Source organism: Salmo salar, chromosome ssa01 (assembly GCF_905237065.1).
Source record: "Salmo salar chromosome ssa01, Ssal_v3.1, whole genome shotgun sequence".
NCBI lineage: Eukaryota > Metazoa > Chordata > Actinopteri > Salmoniformes > Salmonidae > Salmo > Salmo salar.
In genome coordinates this window covers 106308610-106327523 of record NC_059442.1, presented here as the reverse complement: position 1 = coordinate 106327523, position 18914 = coordinate 106308610, and the positions used below count along the sequence as shown (strand labels likewise).

Genomic DNA, 18914 nt, shown 5'->3' with positions numbered 1-18914 from the left:
GGATTCCCAACAGGATTCTCCAGGAGTCTGGATAACGAGGCATCCTACAGTACTTAGTTGTCCAACATCTGGTAGAAATCCACTCTGACATTTGTAGTATGTTTGTCATAACCTCTGACTCCACAAGAATAATTCTGCCCAGGTGGGTTTTATTATTGTATCAATAGATTGTCACTGCAGTTAGCCTACAGGTAGTTCCTACAGGTAGTTCACCCCAAAATGAGTTTGCTGGAATAAGACAGTTCCTGCCAGTCTTCAGTTCGCTTCAAAATCAGGTAGATGGAAATAGTTAGTTTAAAAATCTTTCCCATTAATTGTGTTTGATTACAATGTAGTAGACTGCACTGTAGTAGATCTCAAACAAGCCTCGTCTCTCCCATTCAGGCCTCCGTGTCTATCCGGCTACAGAGAGTCCTGCAGACCAGCTTCCCTGCAGTGGCAGTCCCAGAACTGGATCAAGAGGGGGAGGAGACTGGGGTGGAGGGGGAGGAGACTGGGCTGGAGGGGGAGGAGACTGGGCTGGAGGGGGAGGGGACGGGGCTGGAGGGGGTGGAGACGGCGCTGGAGGGGGAGGAGACGGGGCTGGAGGGGGAGGAGATGGGGGTGGAAGGGGAGGGGACGGGGGTGGAGGAGGACAGTGGGGTGGAGGAGGACAGTGGGTTGGAGGTATTGAAGGTACTCAGCCTCAGGGCTTTGTTAGAGACTCTAGACACCCAGCCTGTGGAAGAGGAGTCGAAGGGGCTCAACCACACTACACACTGGTGAGAGAACCTCTAGTGATGAAGATGATTAAAACAATGACGATGATGGTGGTTCAGTGGAATAACAGCCGATAGCATTGGAGGCTGGCCAAAGCACTACTCTGCTGTATGTGACCGCCTCCTTGTTTTGCTTTACCCAGGGTTCCTAGGGGTGTGTGGCGGCAGCCTCAGGACCTCCACGATGCCGTGGGCCTGGGGTTCTATTGGGGCGGTTCCCATAGCAACAGGGCCCTGCTCCGCTGTCTGGGGATAGACACCAGGAACATGGTAACGGCCTCTTTTCAGTTTAAAGCTACACTCTGTAATTATGTGAATGGCTCCATGCATAGCAGAGTGAGCCACAGCCACCTCAACAGAATAACAGCAGATGTAAACAAACAGTAAGAAAATGGATGGATGTCATTTCACATGACTTTATAACATCTACATGTATAGAGCTCAGTGAATGACTTTCCATTAGAGAAACATAACTAAATAAAACATGAAGCCATCTGTCAATGACAACAACAGCATCAACGATGTAGTAAGTAATGTGTCTGTCTGTCCGTAAGCCCCTCCCTCCCCATATTACCATATTGTACATCATCTACTGTAAATGTGTCTATATATCCCCTTTACTATGTAGAAGTGCTCTGTTGTTGCTGTGTCTATAGTGTACATACTGTATGTGGGTTATGTCAATTCTTCATCTATAATATAATATAATGTTATTCTGTTTATTGGTGGAAAAGCAGCACCATTTCACCAGCTTGAATTCCTGCTACATGTAAAGTTACTTGGTGATTTCTGATTCTGTCTCTCCTCCACAGTTGTTCACTGGCCAGAGAAAGCAGCCTGTCATAGTTCCAGTGTTTGCAACCAGCCTGGTGAGTGGACTGATGGAGATACTGTTCTATGTCCCAAATGGAACCCTATTCCCTGTATAGGGCACTACTTTAGACCAGGGCCCATATGGACACAGTCCATGGTGGCCCTAGTTCCATTTCTGTCCCTAGATCCTCCCCCTAAGCCTGGGTACCAGTCAGTTTGTTCCGTCATGCCTCTCCTGGCCACTTGTTTTCAGGCCAAACATGACCAGGAGTTGACATGATAGCACAAACAGATCTGGGACCAGGCTACCTTCCCTTAGCCTTGTATGCTGATAGCCCCTTAATGTTCACAGATCTGAAAATACTGGGTAGGTGTAAAGCAATAAGATGATGACTCGACTGTTGGCCATATTGCTTTCTCCCTCTCCAAACCTTTCATCATGTGACATGTGTTCCATGGTGACCTCTTTCTTTCTCTGCCACTCCCTTTCCCATTCACCTTTGATTCCCTATCGCTCTCCCATCTCTCTCTCTCTCTCCCGTCACCCCCCTCTCTCCTCCCTCTCTCTCGCCTCTCCCCCTGTCCCTCTCTCCTCTCTCTATCAGGGAATGTTAGAGCCCACCAAAGAGCCGCTGAGACCAGCTTCAGCTGCGGAGAAGACTGCTGCCACAGCACAAGCACTTCCTGGGTCACAGGAAACCACCACCACCTCGTCAATACAGGTACAGAAACAGGTGTAGGGTGAAGTTGTCCTAGATGCTGATATGGGGTCAGTTTAGCATTTTCCCTCCTAATGGTTACAGTTAGAATTGGGGTAGGTGAAGCAGATCCTAGATCTGTACCTAGGGGAAACTTCACCCCGGAGCAACAGGCACACCACGGCTGTGTGTGAACATGTTACCAGCTGATAAACTCTCCTCCGTCTTTGTTTGCTCAATCCCTCACCCCTTTCTCAAAGCTCATTGGAGAAGGAGGAGGTCTGAGAGGAGGGACCTTGGATCCTCTCTTCTAATGAACTTTGAGAGAAGTAAGAATAGTTATTTCCTTGAATTCAGGACAGAAGAGGCAAGGATGTGACTGTTGGTAAGTAGAAGTTAAGGAGTGACTGTTTAGAAGTCCTACAAGGATGTGACAGTTGGTAATGCCAAAACTACAAGGATGTGACAGTTGGTAATGTTTCCAGACAGTCTGACTAGGATGTGACAGTTGGTAATGTTTCCAGACAGTCTGACTAGGATGTGACAGTTGGTAATGTTTCCAGACAGTCTGACTAGGATGTGACAGTTGGTAATGTTTCCAGACAGTCTGACTAGGATGTGACAGTTGGTAATGTTTCCAGGCATGACTACGATTGACTGTGTTAGGCAGTCTGACTAGGATGTGACAGTTGGTAATGTTTCCAGACAGTCTGACTAGGATGTGACAGTTGGGAAAGTCTCCAGACAGCCGGTGACTCACATAGTATACCCAACACAAACAGGGCAACATTGGGTACTATATTTTATACTCCCTTGATAATGAACTTAACCCTAAACTCTGACCTAGGATCAGATATCCTTACCGCAGATCCTAACCTTAGCATTAGGAGGATAATGACAATATCCTGGACTAACTAACTCCCAATTCCTCTGTGCTGTCCTCAATCCATCACTAAGAACTGGCCATATTCACAAAGTGTCTCGGAGTAGGAGTGCTGATCTAGGATCAGTCTAGTCTTTTAACTAATAATCAATAAGATAACAAGAACCAGGGGGACCTGATTCTAGATCAGCACTCCTTTGTCTGATGTGCTTTTGTGAGTATGGGCCTTCAAGAGACTTTGTTGAATAGAGGGCACACTACTGAGCCTCACTACAGTTTGACCTTCCGCCAGCAGGGGGCCCCTCAGCCTTGGTCCGAGTTTGACTGGAGCAGCAGTGGCCTTGGCGTCAACCGTCTGGATGGTACGTCCTCCCACTGAGCCCCCTACCTACAGGGCCAGAGGTGATGCTGCTGTACACACTCTCCCCCTCCGACTCTGCTGCTACCTGACTCCTGTTTCTCTCTTTGGTTCCAATGTCCACACCAGCATACTAGACTACCATTTATACTGAAGCAATGTGTTGGACATACTAGACTACCATTTATAATGAAGCAATGTGTTGGGCATACTAGACTACCATTTATAATGAAGCAATGTGTTGGACATACTAGACTACCACCTATAATGAAGCAATGTGTTGGGCATACTAGACTACCATTTATAATGAAGCAATGTGTTGGGCATACTAGACTACCATTTATAATGAAGCAATGTGTTGGACATACTAGACTACCATTTATAATGAAGCAATGTGTTGGACATACTAGACTACCACTTATAATGAAGCAATGTGTTGGACATACTAGACTACCATTTATAATGAAGCAATGTGTTGGACATACTAGACTACCATTTATAATGAAGCAATGTGTTGGACATACTAGACTACCATTTATAATGAAGCAATGTGTTGGGCATACTAGACTACCATTTATAATGAAGCAATGTGTTGGACATACTAGACTACCATTTATAATGAAGCAATGTGTTGGGCATACTAGACTACCATTTATAATGAAGCAATGTGTTGGACATACTAGACTACCATTTATAATGAAGCAATGTGTTGGGCATACTAGACTACCATTTATAATGAAGCAATGTGTTGGACATACTAGACTACCATTTATAATGAAGCAATGTGTTGGACACACTAGACTACCACTTATAATGAAGCAATGTGTTGGACATACTAGACTACAATTTATAATGAAGCAATGTGTTGGGCATACTAGACTACCATTTATAATGAAGCAATGTGTTGGACATGCATTCTAAGTAAGTGGTATGCAAGTGTGGACTTTGGAACATAGTCTCTATCACTCCCCCTCTCTCCCCCCTCTCCCTCTAGATGGTACTACTCATTTTCATGACAGTCTTTCCCTTTAATTGTATCTTGTACTGTGGAATCCCAAGGCTCTCTCTCTATACGTCTAACTTAACCGGCTACCTCATCTGCCCTGTATAGAGTGATGCTGATGAGGTTTCTCACATGTTGTTACCCTTCATCATTGATCCAAACACTGTTTCTTATTGCACTGGGTGAGAGTTATTTCAGTATTAGTGGATGGAATGGGGCAAAGACAAGTCAAGCCATATAGATGAATGTGTGGCCATAGCCTAAAGGGAATCCCCCCAGTAGCTGCATTTTGGTTGTAGTAGAAATAAGCTCATGTGAAAAAGCCTGAAATCCAGACCTGTTCTGTACTAACATTCCACTCCTTGTAATTTGTCTTATGCCAAAAATGATGTTTGGCATGACATGGAGTGGAATATTAGCACAAACAAGGACATACCAGAGCAGCTAGGTTCCTTACAGTACCCAGGATAGAGAAAGCCAGGATCCTCTTACTAGTGCCCAGGATAGAGAAAGCCAGGATCCTCTTACTAGTGCCCAGGATAGAGAAAGCCAGGATCCTCTTACTGGTACCCAGGATAGAGAAAGCCAGGATCCTTTTACTGGTACCCAGGATAGAGAAAGCCAGGATCCTCTTACTGGTACCCAGGATAGAGAAGGCCAGGATCCTCTTACTAGTACCCAGGATAGAGAAAGCCAGATCCTCTTACTGGTACCCAGGATAGAGAAAGCCAGGATCCTCTTACTGGTATCCAGGATAGAGAAAGCCAGGTTCCTCTTACTAGTACCCAGGATAGAGAAAGCCAGGATCCTCTTACTAGTGCCCAGGATAGAGAAAGCCAGGATCCTCTTACTAGTGCCCAGGATAGAGAAAGCCAGGATCCTCTTACTGGTACCCAGGATAGAGAAAGCCAGGATCCTTTTACTGGTACCCAGGATAGAGAAAGCCAGGATCCTCTTACTGGTACCCAGGATAGAGAAGGCCAGGATCCTCTTACTAGTACCCAGGATAGAGAAAGCCAGGATCCTCTTACTGGTACCCAGGATAGAGAAAGCCAGGATCCTCTTACTGGTACCCAGGATAGAGAAAGCCAGGATCCTCTTACTGGTACCCAGGATAGAGAAAGCCAGGATCCTCTTACTGGTACCCAGGATAGAGAAAGCCAGGATTCTCTTACTGTTTTCTGTTTAAGCTGCTATTCTGTGTTTTCTTATATTCTTCTGTATCTTTACTTTTCATTTTCTTTGTAAAATAAAGAGGACATATATATTCAGTAAACTGAAACTGATCTTTACAATCACTGTGATATATATAAAAAATACATTTTGATTTAGCTTGTATATGTTTTTATATTTCTTTTTAGATTCCCCCAACCAATGATGTGTTTTAAGGTTCTTTCAGTGTGGTTGCAATAAACACTGTTGTAAATACGTGAATAAACCTCTTTCTAATATATTACACCTATCTGAGCTGTCCTGCCTCTTGGTTTTCACTGGCTGTTCTTTCACTGCACTGACTACTTTCCTCCATAGACATGGATAGATGTAACACATCCTGGTTCAACATGGGCAGTGCCATTGAGGCCGTTCACCATTAGGAAGCAGTCAACTGGGTGGGAATTTCTATAGGATAAATAAGGATCACAGAATTCCATCCAGATCAGCAAGAAGGATCTGTCAATGAATTATACTCCTGAGCAAACATTCCATACCTGGGTGTGGCAGTAAATCACCCACCTTGGCCTTAATGCCTGTTCAGACAACACACTCCAGGAGGCAGTATGCAAACCCTTTCACTTTGTTTACCGAATGCCAATTAACTAGTTGAGGTAAAATGGAGAAAGCCCTCAATATTGCTGCCCATGCAGTCTCTGAAGCCAGTATGGCAAAGATGTAAGGAAGAGCACTCTATCCAACTCTATGCTGCTTTCCTCTGTTCTGTAGATTCTTATTCCAGCTCTATACTGCCACCCACTGTGTTGAAGGACCAAATGCTTGATGGTTTCTTCGCCACTTGCTAGTACTTTGTACACCTTGATTTGGACCAAATACAGAAGTGCTATGGTTGTCTTTTTGTTTTGAACTCTAAACACAGTCCATAATGTGAGGGCTACTTGTATTAGCATCAGCTAACTAACTTCCAGAAGTTCATAGACAGATGAGGGAATGAGAAACACAGGTGTACAGTATGTAACAGTCTGGGGTGAAGTTTCCCCTCAGTACAGATCTAGGATCAGCTTCCCCTCCCCCAAACCTGAACCATTAGGTGAAGATACAACTAGGGGCATCTTCACCCTGGTTCTATGTACCCCCTTCACCTCCCTCCCTCTAGTCGCTGTAGAGAGCAGAGGTCCCTCAGGGCTGAATCTTCATATCTTTGGGCCACTCACGCATGCAAACATACACACAATTGCCCCTGAAAAATAGGTGTTTGATAAATATTTTTGTCACTTTTTGTTGACGAAATGTACATTGATATGCGCACACTAAACAAGTTTACATTGGTATCTATGAACATGGAAGTCACATTGGTGGGCAGTGTAATTACAGAGTTACTACAGTGTCGGTACAATGTGTGTACATACGTATTGTGTGTATGTAAATGTTTTGTGTGTGTGTGTGTGTGTGTGTGTGAAGTGGTGGATACAGAGCTAGACAGTGACACAAGCAGCCGTCTAGCAGACAACCTGAACCACCTCATGTCTACTATGGAGAACAGCACTACCTCCACCAGGTCAGACTGACACACACACACACACACACACACACACACACACACACACACACACACACACACACACAGACACACGTAGAGATCAATAATTGATAATCAAGCATAATCGATTGGATTTATATCGTGCTTTGCCAGGTCTGAAAGAGCTTTGCATGGAAAGAGAGTAAACTCACCTGCAATCAAATGTGGCCTCTGTGTTTTTCCCATCTTAATGTGTTGTGTGTGTTTGTGTCAGGAAACCCCATAGGGATGAGGAGGACCAGCTGAGTGAGGAGGCAGCCAGGGTGATCTGTGGGCTGGCTGACCTGTCCTTCATGAAGGCTAAGGTCCTAATGTTCCCCATCACCCTCACACCAGCCGCTGGCTCTGGTACACTGCTTGAGTGATACACACACACACACACATAGATGGACACAAACACAGAAGACTTCTCCGCTTCAAAGCCAGAGTGAACATTAATGTATGCGAAGTCAATATGTTGATAATCAGGAAAATGCTGAAATAGTTAGTCTTTTGTTCTGAATGTATTGATGTATTTATGTTGTGACAGTGGTTGAGGTCTGAGACTGATCCACACTTACCTCCAGCCATCTGCCTCGTTCCTCCAGTGGTTGAGGTCTAAGACTGATCCACACTTACCTCCAGCCATCTGCCTCGTTCCTCCAGTGGTTGAGGTCTAAGACGGATCCACACTTACCTCCAGCCATATGCCTCGTTCCTCCAGTGGTTGAGGTCTAAGACAGATCCACACTTACCTCCAGTCATCTGCCTCATTCCCCCAGTGGTCTTACATCAGTTTCCTCTTTCTCTTTTCAAGATGGTGATTTTATCTTCATGTATTTATTCTTAATGTGTGTATAGTTATTCATGTCAATTCATCATAAATCCATAGGGATTATATTGTATTTAATATTTACATAACAGATTGGATATAAAAATATTTATATGATATATGTTTGTGTTGTTGATCCAGAGTGTGATTTCCTCTTAAATGGCACCCTATTCCCTATATAGTGCACTATTATTGACCAGAGCCATATGGGACCTGGTGAAAACTAGTGCACTACATAGGGGATAGGGTAACATTTGGGACAAAGCCTATCATCATGGGGTTAACTACTGTTAAAGAATATAATAGCACAAGTCTTAATGAATAGGGCCTCCAGAACCCTACTATTTCTGATTAGTGTCTAGGGGGAAACAGTTCTGTGTGTTCACATGATCTGCCATTAAAGGGGCAATACAGTATTGGTACATCATTATTTGTAACCTTTAAATGAATGATATATATAGCCATTGATTGTTAAAGAATGTAACGTATACATGCCTCATGAGCTCAGTTCAACTGTTTTACCCCATCAGAACCCATCAGAACCCATTGCTTGTAAATAATGTAATTGGTAAGTAACGCTGTATAGCTTCAGACAATGGTTAAAACTATCATTTTGATCTCGTGGCTCTTTAAATTTGAGTGGTTTAATTTCTCCAGCTCCATCCCTCAGCTGTTTACCAAAAGAATGTGGTGGGTGGCCAATTAGTAGTTTGAATCCCAGATTGCCCCTTTGAGGGTCATATGGTGGTGCTCACAGGTAAAGAGCAATATACATTGTTTTTGTTCCGTTTTGTGTGTTTGATATTTGGGTTTGTGACAGTTTCTCACAATTGTTCCTGCTGCCTGTATACATTTTCAAGGATGCCTTTGCACATTCTAAAGATATGAAATGAATGTGACCTATAGTTAACTGGTGCTTAATAATAAGATCTGTGGAGGAAAACTATGGACTGGAAAATGTAAGGGACTTCCTATGGAAAAAGACTAAAGAGCCTATGGAAAGGTTTCAATACATTCGTTAGGGTCTTTTTAAACTGGTGTGAATGTAGCTATTTATTTTAGTGTACATACAAATAAAAATGTATTTAAGAAGGGTTACATGAATGTGTGGTTTTGTACTCTGTGAATGTCAGGTGTTACAGACACTTACAACCAATGATCATCCCAACCACCCAGGATGACCTCTGCTCTCTCTTGTTAAATCGTCAAAATGCTCAAACAACATTTGTACTATTTTTAATTCATACATTTTCACTCTCCCCACCACTTTCTTTTCTGACGTGCTGTAAAGAGGGTAAGAATATTCATCAATACAATTAAGTGGGTTATATTAAACCTTTTATTTTCCATTACTCTTAAAAACGAACAACTAGATTGACAGAGCATTGTTCTCTATAATAGCATAGTGATAATTAATAAGATGCTGGTCTACTGGTTGATATCTGGTTCTGATCTTTATTATTGATGTTTCTTTGTTAGAACAATTGTCTCTTTCAGGAATAATGGAGACTGGACCAGACAGTCTGTTTGTGACCCTCCTGTTTCTCCTCCACAGTTCACACTCTGAGTCTGGTAACTACAATGGTAATTCCCTCTTAGCCTGGTAACTACAGTGTTAATTCCCTCTGAGTCTGGTAACTACAATGGTAATTCCCTCTTAGCCTGGTAACTACAGTGTTAATTCCCTCTGTCTGGTAACTACACTGCTAATTCCCTCTGAGTCTGGTAAAACCTCTGCTAATTCCCTCTGTGTCTGGTAACTGCACTGCTAATTCCCTCTGAGTCTGGTAACTACACTGCTAATTCCCTCTGAGTCTGGTAACTACACTGCTAATTCCCTCTGAGTCTGGTAACTACACTGCTAATTCCCTTTGAGTCTGGTAACTACACTGCTAATTCCCTCTGAGTCTGGTATCTACACTGCTAATTCCCTCTGTGTCTGGTAACTACACTGCTAATTCCCTCTGAGTCTGGTAACTACACTGCTAATTCCCTCTGAGTCTGGTAAAACCTCTGCTAATTCCCTCTGTGTCTGGTAACTGCACTGCTAATTCCCTCTGAGTCTGGTAACTACACTGCTAATTCCCTCTGAGTCTGGTAACTACACTGCTAATTCCCTCTGAGTCTGGTAACTACACTGCTAATTCCCTCTGAGTCTGGTAACTACACTGCTAATTCCCTCTGAGTCTGGTAACTACACTGCTAATTCCCTCTGAGTCTGGTAACTACACTGCTAATTCCCTCTGAGTCTGGTAACTACACTGCTAATTCCCTCTGTGTCTGGTAACTACACTGCTAATTCCCTCTGAGTCTGGTAACTACACTGCTAATTCCCTCTGAGTCTGGTAACTACACTGCTAATTCCCTCTGTGTCTGGTAACTACACTGTTAATTCCCTCTTTCTGGTAACTACACTGCTAATTCCCTCTGAGTCTGGTAACTACACTGCTAATTCCCTCTGTGTCTGGTAACTACACTGCTAATTCCCTCGGTGTCTGGTAACTACACTGCTAATTCCCTCTGAGTCTGGTAACTACACTGCTAATTCCCTCTGTGTCTGGTAACTACACTGCAAATTCACTCTGTGTCTGGTGACTACACTGCTAATTCCCTCTGTGTCTGGTAACTACACTGCCAATTCCCTCTGTGTCTGGAGACTACACTACTAATTCCCGCTGTCTGGTAACTACACTGCCAATTCCTCTGTGTGTGGTGACTACACTGCTAATTCCCTCTGTGTCTGGTAACTACTCTACTAATTCCTCTGTGTGTGGTGACTACACTGCTAATTCCCTCTGTGTCTGGTAACTACACTGCTAATTCCCTCTGAGTCTGGTAACTACACTGCTAATTCCCTCTGAGTCTGGTAACTACACTGCTAATTCCCTCTGAGTCTGGTAACTACACTGCTAATTCCCTCTGTGTCTGGTAACTACACTGCTAATTCCCTCTGAGTCTGGTAACTACACTGCTAATTCCCTCTGTGTCTGGTAACTACACTGTTAATTCCCTCTTTCTGGTAACTACACTGCTAATTCCCTCTGAGTCTGGTAACTACACTGCTAATTCCCTCTGTGTCTGGTAACTACACTGCTAATTCCCTCGGTGTCTGGTAACTACACTGCTAATTCCCTCTGAGTCTGGTAACTACACTGCTAATTCCCTCTGTGTCTGGTAACTACACTGCAAATTCACTCTGTGTCTGGTGACTACACTGCTAATTCCCTCTGTGTCTGGTAACTACACTGCCAATTCCCTCTGTGTCTGGAGACTACACTACTAATTCCCGCTGTCTGGTAACTACACTGCCAATTCCTCTGTGTGTGGTGACTACACTGCTAATTCCCTCTGTGTCTGGTAACTACTCTACTAATTCCTCTGTGTGTGGTGACTACACTGCTAATTCCCTCTGTGTCTGGTAACTACACTGCTAATTCCCTCTGAGCCTGGTAACTACACTGCTAATTCCCTCTGTGTCTGGTAACTACACTGCTAATTCACTCTGTGTCTGGTAACTACACTGCTAATTCCCTCTGTCTGGTAACTACACTGCTAATTCCCTCTGTGTCTGGTAACTACACTGCTAATTCCCTCTGTGTCTGGTAACTACACTGCTAATTCCCTCTGTGTCTGGTAACTACACTGCTAATTCCCTCTGTCTGGTAACTACACTGCCAATTCCCTCTGTGTCTGGTGACTACACTGCTAATTCCCTCTGTGTCTGGTAACTACACTGCAAATTCCCTCTGAGTCTGGTAACTACAATGCTTATTCCCTGTGTGTGTGAGTGTGCGACACTTGCATTTTTGTTCAATGTTTTGAATGCACATTCAAATAAATGAAGTCTCACAGTCTCTGTGTCTTTAGTGGTGGGTAATGTACCTACAGTCTGTGTATCTTTAGTGATGGGTAATGTACCTACAGTCTGTGTGTCTTTAGTGGTGGGTAATGTACCTACAGTCTGTGTATCTTTAGTGGTGGGTAATGTACCTACAGTCTCTGTGTCTTTAGTGGTGGGTAATGTACCTACAGTCTGTGTATCTTTAGTGGTGGGTAATGTACCTACAGTCTTTGTGTCTTTAGTGGTGGGTAATGTACCTACAGTCTGTGTATCTTTAGTGGTGGGTAATGTACCTACAGTCTGTGTCTTTAGTGGTGGGTAATGTACCTACAGTCTGTGTATCTTTAGTGGTGGGTAATGTACCTACAGTCTGTGTATCTTTAGTGGTGGGTAATGTACCTACAGTCTCTGTGTCTTTAGTGGTGGGTAATGTACCTACAGTCTCTGTGTCTTTAGTGGTGGGTAATGTACCTACAGTCTCTGTGTCTTTAGTGGTGGGTAATGTACCTACAGTCTCTGTGTCTTTAGTGGTGGGTAATGTACCTACAGTCTGTGTGTCTTTAGTGGTGGGTAATGTACCTACAGTCTGTGTATCTTTAATGGTGGGTAATGTACCTACAGTCTGTGTATCTTTAGTGGTGGGTAATGTACCTACAGTCTGTGTGTCTTTAGTGGTGGGTAATGTACCTACAGTCTCTGTGTCTTTAGTGGTGGGTAATGTACCTACAGTCTCTGTGTCTTTAGTGGTGGGTAATGTACCTACAGTCTCTGTGTCTTTAGTGGTGGGTAATGTACCTACAGTCTCTGTGTCTTTAGTGGTGGGTAATGTACCTACAGTCTGTGTGTCTTTAGTGGTGGGTAATGTACCTACAGTCTGTGTGTCTTTAGTGGTGGGTAATGTACCTACAGTCTCTGTGTCTTTAGTGGTGGGTAATGTACCTACAGTCTCTGTGTCTTTAGTGGTGGGTAATGTACCTACAGTTTGTGTCTTAAGTGGTGGGTAATGTACCTACAGTCTGTGTCTTAAGTGGTGGGTAATGTACCTACAGTCTGTGTCTTTAGTGGTGGGTAATGTACCTACAGTCTGTGTGTTTAGTGGTGGGTAATGTACCTACAGTCTGTGTGTTTAGTGGTGGGTAATGTACCTACAGTCTGTGTCTTAAGTGGTGGGTAATGTACCTACAGTCTGTGTCTTTAGTGGTGGGTAATGTACCTACAGTCTGTGTGTTTAGTGGTGGGTAATGTACATACAGTCTGTGTGTTTAGTGGTGGGTAATGTACCTACAGTCTGTGTATCTTTAGTGGTGGGTAATGTACCTACAGTCTGTGTCTTTAGTGGTGGGTAATGTACCTACAGTCTGTGTCTTTAGTGGTGGGTAATGTACCTACAGTGCTGTGAAAATGTATTTTCCCCCTTTCTGATTTTCTCTATTTTTGCATATTTGTAATACTGAATGTTATCAGATCTTCAACCAAAACTTAATATTAGATAAAGGGAACCTGAGTTTACAAATATATATGAAAAAAGTATAGTCTACTTATTTGATTTATTTAACAGTTATGCAACACCCAATTCCCCAGTGTGAAAATGTAGTTGGTCCCTTACACTCAATAACTGGTTGTTCCACCTTTAGCTGCGATGACTGCAACCAAATGCTTCCTGTAGTTGTTGTCAGTCTTTCACATCGCTGTGGAGGAATTTTGTCCCACTCTTGCATGCAGAACTGGTTTAACTTGTGACACATGTGGGTTTTGAAGCATGAACTGCTTGTTTGAAATCCTGCCACAACATCTCATTCCGAAAGTTCAAATGTGTTGCTTTTTAGCCATGTTCATGTAGACTTGTGTTTTGGATCATTGTCTTACTGCATTTCAGCTTCACCTCACAGACGGATGGCCTGACATTTTCCTGCAGAATTATCTGATACAGAGCAGAATTCCTGGTTCCTTTCATTAAGGCATGTCCTCCAGGTCCTGAGGCAGCAAAGCATTCCAAAACCATCACACTACCACCACAATGCTTGACCGTTGGTATGAGGTTTTTACTGTGGAATGCAGTGTTTGGTGTTCACTAGGCATAATGTGACCCATCTCATCCAGCAAGTTGACTTAAGTTTGCCAAAAACCACCTGGAAGCTGTGGCGGATGAATCGGAAATAGTTGGGTAACATAGATAAAATTAAGATGTTTTATTTGCAAAATATGCTTATGTGAGATACTTGTCATTCCAGTACCATACTATATACAGGGTCAGTTCAATACCATACTATATACAGGGTCAGTTACAATACCATACTATATACAGGGTCAGTTTAATACCATACCATATACAGGGTCAGTTCAATACCATACTATATACAGGGTCAGTTCCAGTACCATACTATATACAGGGTCAGTTTAATACCATACTATATACAGGTCAGTTCAATACCATACTATATACAGGGTCAGTTCCAGTACCATACTATATACAGGGTCAGTTCAATACCATACTATATACAGGGTCAGTTCAATACCATACTATATACAGGGTCAGTTTCAGTACCATACTATATACAGGGTCAGTTCAATACCATACTATATACAGGGTCAGTTCAATACCATACTATATACAGGGTCAGTTTAATACCATACTATATACAGGGTCAGTTACAATACCATACTATATACAGTGTCAGTTACAATACCATACTATATACAGGGTCAGTTTAATACCATACTATATACAGGGTCAGTTCAATATCATAATATATACAGGGTCAGTTCAATACCATACTATATACAGGGTCAGTTCAATACCATACTATATACAGGGTCAGTTTAATACCATACTATATACAGGGTCAGTTACAATACCATACTATATACAGTGTCAGTTACAATACCATACTATATACAGGGTCAGTTACAATACCATACTATATACAGGGTCAGTTTAATACCATACTATATACATGCTCAGTTCCAGTACCATACTATATACATGCACAGTTCCAGTACCATACTATATACAGGGTCAGTTCCAGTACCATACTATATACAGAGTCAGTTCAATACCATACTATATACAGGGTCAGTTTAATACCATACTATATACAGGGTCAGTTCAATACCATACTATAATCAGGGTCAGTTCCAGTACCATTCTATATACAGGGTCAGTTCCAGTACCATACTATATACAGAGTCAGTTCAATACCATACTATATACAGGGTCAGTTTAATACCATACTATATACAGGGTCAGTTCAATACCATACTATAATCAGGGTCAGTTCCAGTACCATACTATATACAGGGTCAGTTCCAGTACCATACTATATACAGGGTCAGTTCAATACCATACTATATACAGGGTCAGTTCAATACCATACTATATACAGGGTCAGTTCCAGTACCATACTATATACAGGGTCAGTTCAATACCATACTATATACAGGGTCAGTTCAATACCATACTATATACAGGGTCAGTTCAATACCATACTATATACAGGGTCAGTTGAATATCATACTATATACAGGGTCAGTTACAATACCATACTATATACAGGGTCAGTTCAATACCATACTATATACAGGGTCAGTTCAATACCATACTATATACATGCTCAGTTCCAGTACCATACTATATACATGCACAGTTCCAGTACCATACTATATACAGGGTCAGTTCCATTACCATACTATATTGAGGGTCAGTTCCAGTACCATACTATATACAGGGTCAGTTCCAGTACCATACTATATTGAGGGTCAGTTCCAGTACCATACTATATACAGGGTCAGTTCCAGTACCATACTATATACAGGGTCAGTTAATACCATACTATATACAGGGTCAGTTAATACCATACTATATACAGGGTCCAACCAGCCAGTCAAAATGCTCTCAATGGTACAGCTGTATAACGTTTTGAGGATTTGAGGGCCATTACCAAACTTTTTCAACCAGCTGATAGGGAAGAGGCACTGTCACGCCTTCTTCATGACTGTATGTGTGTGTTTGGACCATTTTAAGTCTTTAGTGATTTGGACACCAAGGAAGCTCTCGACCTGCTCAACTGCGGCCCCGTCGATGTGGATGACGACGTGCTCTAATATGGTTTCTGTGCCCACCACAGCACTTAGACAGCCTTAGTTAAATAGGTAAATGATCTTAGAGCCAACACAGATGCCAAACAGCTCTCTGTCCTTGTACTCTTATATTTAAGTGCTGCATTTGACACTGTTGACCATGATGTCCTTCTGGACAGACTGGAGAGGTGGGTTGGCCTCTCCAGTCCAGTTCTATTTAACTGGTCAAGAGTTTTTTGTCACCCTTGGTGAACAGAACTCAGAGAAAATACATATCACATGTGGCGTTCCACAAGGTTCGATTTTGGGTCCGGTACTGTTCAGTTTAGATATGTTACCCCTTGGCAGCGTTATCAGAAAGCACAGGATTGATTTTCAATGCTACGCAGACGATACACAACTGTACATTTCTGTGTCAACAGAGTATTTTAGCTCCAAGGATAAATGATTAGATTATTGTCACGTCCTGACCAGTAAAAGGGGTTATTTGTTATCGTAGTTTGGTCAGGGCGTGGCAGGGGGTGTTTTTCTGTGTGTTTTGGGGTTTTGGGCATTCTATGTCCTTTTTTTCTATGTTTTTGTATTTCTTTGTTTTGGCCTGGTATGGCTCTCAATCAGGGACAGCTGTACCTCGTTGTCGCTGATTGGGAGCCATACTTAGGCAGCCTGTTTTCCTTTGGGGTTTTGTGGGTAGTTGTTTTCTGTCTTGTGTGTGTTCACCTGGCAGAACTGTTGGCTTTCGTTTCCCCTGTTTGTTTTGAAGTGTCTCATAAAAAAATGATTATTACCACTTACCACGCTGCATCTTGGTCCCCTCTTCCAGACGATCGTTACAACTATATTAGTGATTTAAATACTTGGACTTTCTCCAGCTAAATCAAGACTAGACTGAGGAACTTATTGTTGGAGTCAAAGCACAGAGAGAGAATCTAGTTGCACATTTTAATTCACGGGCAATAAAGGTAAAAAACCTAGGTGTTATTTTAGATTCTGAAATAAATGTTGAATCACACACTAGGAATGTGACCAAACTATAGCTTTTTACCATCTGTTTTTAAATCAATCCACGGTTGTGCACCCCAATACATGTCAGACATGCTTTTAAGTTATGTACCCAGTAGGTTCCCTTAGGTCCTCTGGCACTGGCCTTTAACTATCCCAAAGCTGAGGACCAAGAGACATGGAGAGGCAGCCTTTAGTTATTATGCCCCCAGCCTCTGGAATAGCCTGCCAGAGAACCTGAGGGGGACCAAGAGACATGTAGAGGCAGACTTTAGTTATTATGCCCCCAGCCTCTGGAATAGCCTGCCAGAGAACCTGAGGGGGACCAAGAGACATGTAGAGGCAGCCTTTAGTTATTATGCCCCCAGCCTCTGGAATAGCTTGCCAGAGAACCTGAGGGGGACCAAGAGACATGTAGAGGTAGCCTTTAGTTATTATGCCCCCAGCCTCTGGAATAGCCTGCCAGAGAACCTGAGGGGGACCAAGAGACATGTAGAGGTAGCCTTTAGTTATTATGCCCCCAGCCTCTGGAATAGCCTGCCAGAGAACCTGAGGGGGACCAAGAGACATGTAGAGGTAGCCTTTAGTTATTATGCCCCCAGCCTCTGGAATAGCCTGCCAGAGAACCTGAGGGGGACCAAGAGACATGTAGAGGTAGCCTTTAGTTATTATGCCCCCCAGCCTCTGGAATAGCCTGCCAAAGAACCCGAGGGGGGGCCTAAACTGTGGACATGAATTAAAACACATTTTTAGCTTTGCTTTTCCTCAGTCTGCTTTTTAGTTGTTCACTTTGTGTAATTCTTTTGTTTTTTATCTGATGTTTGTTGTCTAGTAGATATTTCAGCTTTTATTTTCATTGTTTTTTATTTGTTTGTTCCTGTGAAGCACATTGCATTGCATCCCATGCCTGAAATGTTATGTATAAATAAAGCTTTATTTTATTTTATTCAGTTCATCATTTTGCTCATATTATTACAACCACAAGTAGGAAAACATCTAAGTAGGAAAAGATCTTAAAGGGACAATCTGCGTTTGGTACATACATTTTGGGACTTCTAATTTAACGATTTACACCCATTGATTCTTGAAGAATATAACTTAGAAATGCCTCAGGAGCTTAGTTCAACGTACCCCATTAGAACCCCATTAGAACCCCATAAGAACCCAAAATACAAGCTTATTTTACTCCATATTTGTATTTGTAAACAAACTCTGTATAGCCTCAAAATATGGTTAAAACTCTAATTTCATGTATGGTCAGTCCTTGCATCCAAAGCTCACTTTATGAATTTGTGTGGTTTCATTTCTTCAGCTCAATCCCTCAGCTGTTTACCAAACAAAGTGACGGGAGGCCGTTTAGTTATTTGAATCCCAGATTGCCCCTTTAAGGATAATGGGATAGTGATGCTCACAGGTAAAGAGGGATCAGTGTTTGTGGAAATGTATTTCATTTGATTTCTTATTTCCGTTTTGTGTGTTTGATATTTGGGTTTGTGACAGTTTTTTCTCAAACTTGTTCCCACTGCCTGTATACATTTTCAAGGATGCCTTTGCACATTCTAAAGATATGAAATGAATGTGACCTATAGTTAACTGGTGCTGAATAATAAGATCTGTGGAGGAAAACTATGGACTGTAAAATGTAAGAGACTTTCTATGGAAAAACCTAAGACATTAAAGTATATATCAATGATGTCGCTCTTGCTGCGGGTGATTTCCTGATCCACCTCTACGCAGACGACACCATTCTGTATACATCTGGCCCTTCTTTGGACACTGTGTTAACTAACCTCCAAACGAGCTTCAATGCCATACAACACTCCTTCCGTGGCCTCCAACTGCTCTATGCTAGTAAAACCAAATGCATGCTTTTCAACTGTTCGCTGCCCGCACCCGCCCGCCCGACTAGCATCACTAC

At 42.6% G+C, this 18914-nt stretch overlaps 1 protein-coding gene across 1 annotated transcript; it reads left to right on the top strand.

The window, feature by feature from the left end:
• The first annotated feature begins 597 nt into the window (after window positions 1-597).
• Window positions 598-9171, top strand: LOC106560905 (aftiphilin). Its single transcript, XM_045698484.1, has 7 exons — window positions 598-761; window positions 902-1028; window positions 1571-1627; window positions 2177-2293; window positions 3448-3514; window positions 7148-7244; window positions 7480-9171. The coding sequence occupies exons 1-7, from the start codon at window positions 598-600 to the stop codon at window positions 7628-7630; spliced, it is 780 nt and encodes a 259-aa protein (XP_045554440.1). The 3' UTR covers window positions 7631-9171.
• Window positions 9172-18914: the final 9743 nt, after the last annotated feature.

Excerpts from the sequence above, each read along its gene's own strand:
- LOC106560905 (XM_045698484.1), top strand. The coding sequence starts at position 598 with ATGGGGGTGGAAGGGGAGGGGACGGGGGTGGAGGAGGACAGTGGGGTG. Across the intron at positions 2,294-3,447 it reads CCACCACCTCGTCAATACAG|GGGGCCCCTCAGCCTTGGTC; the intron begins GTACAGAAACAG and ends TTCCGCCAGCAG. Across the intron at positions 3,515-7,147 it reads TGGCGTCAACCGTCTGGATG|TGGTGGATACAGAGCTAGAC; the intron begins GTACGTCCTCCC and ends GTGTGTGTGAAG.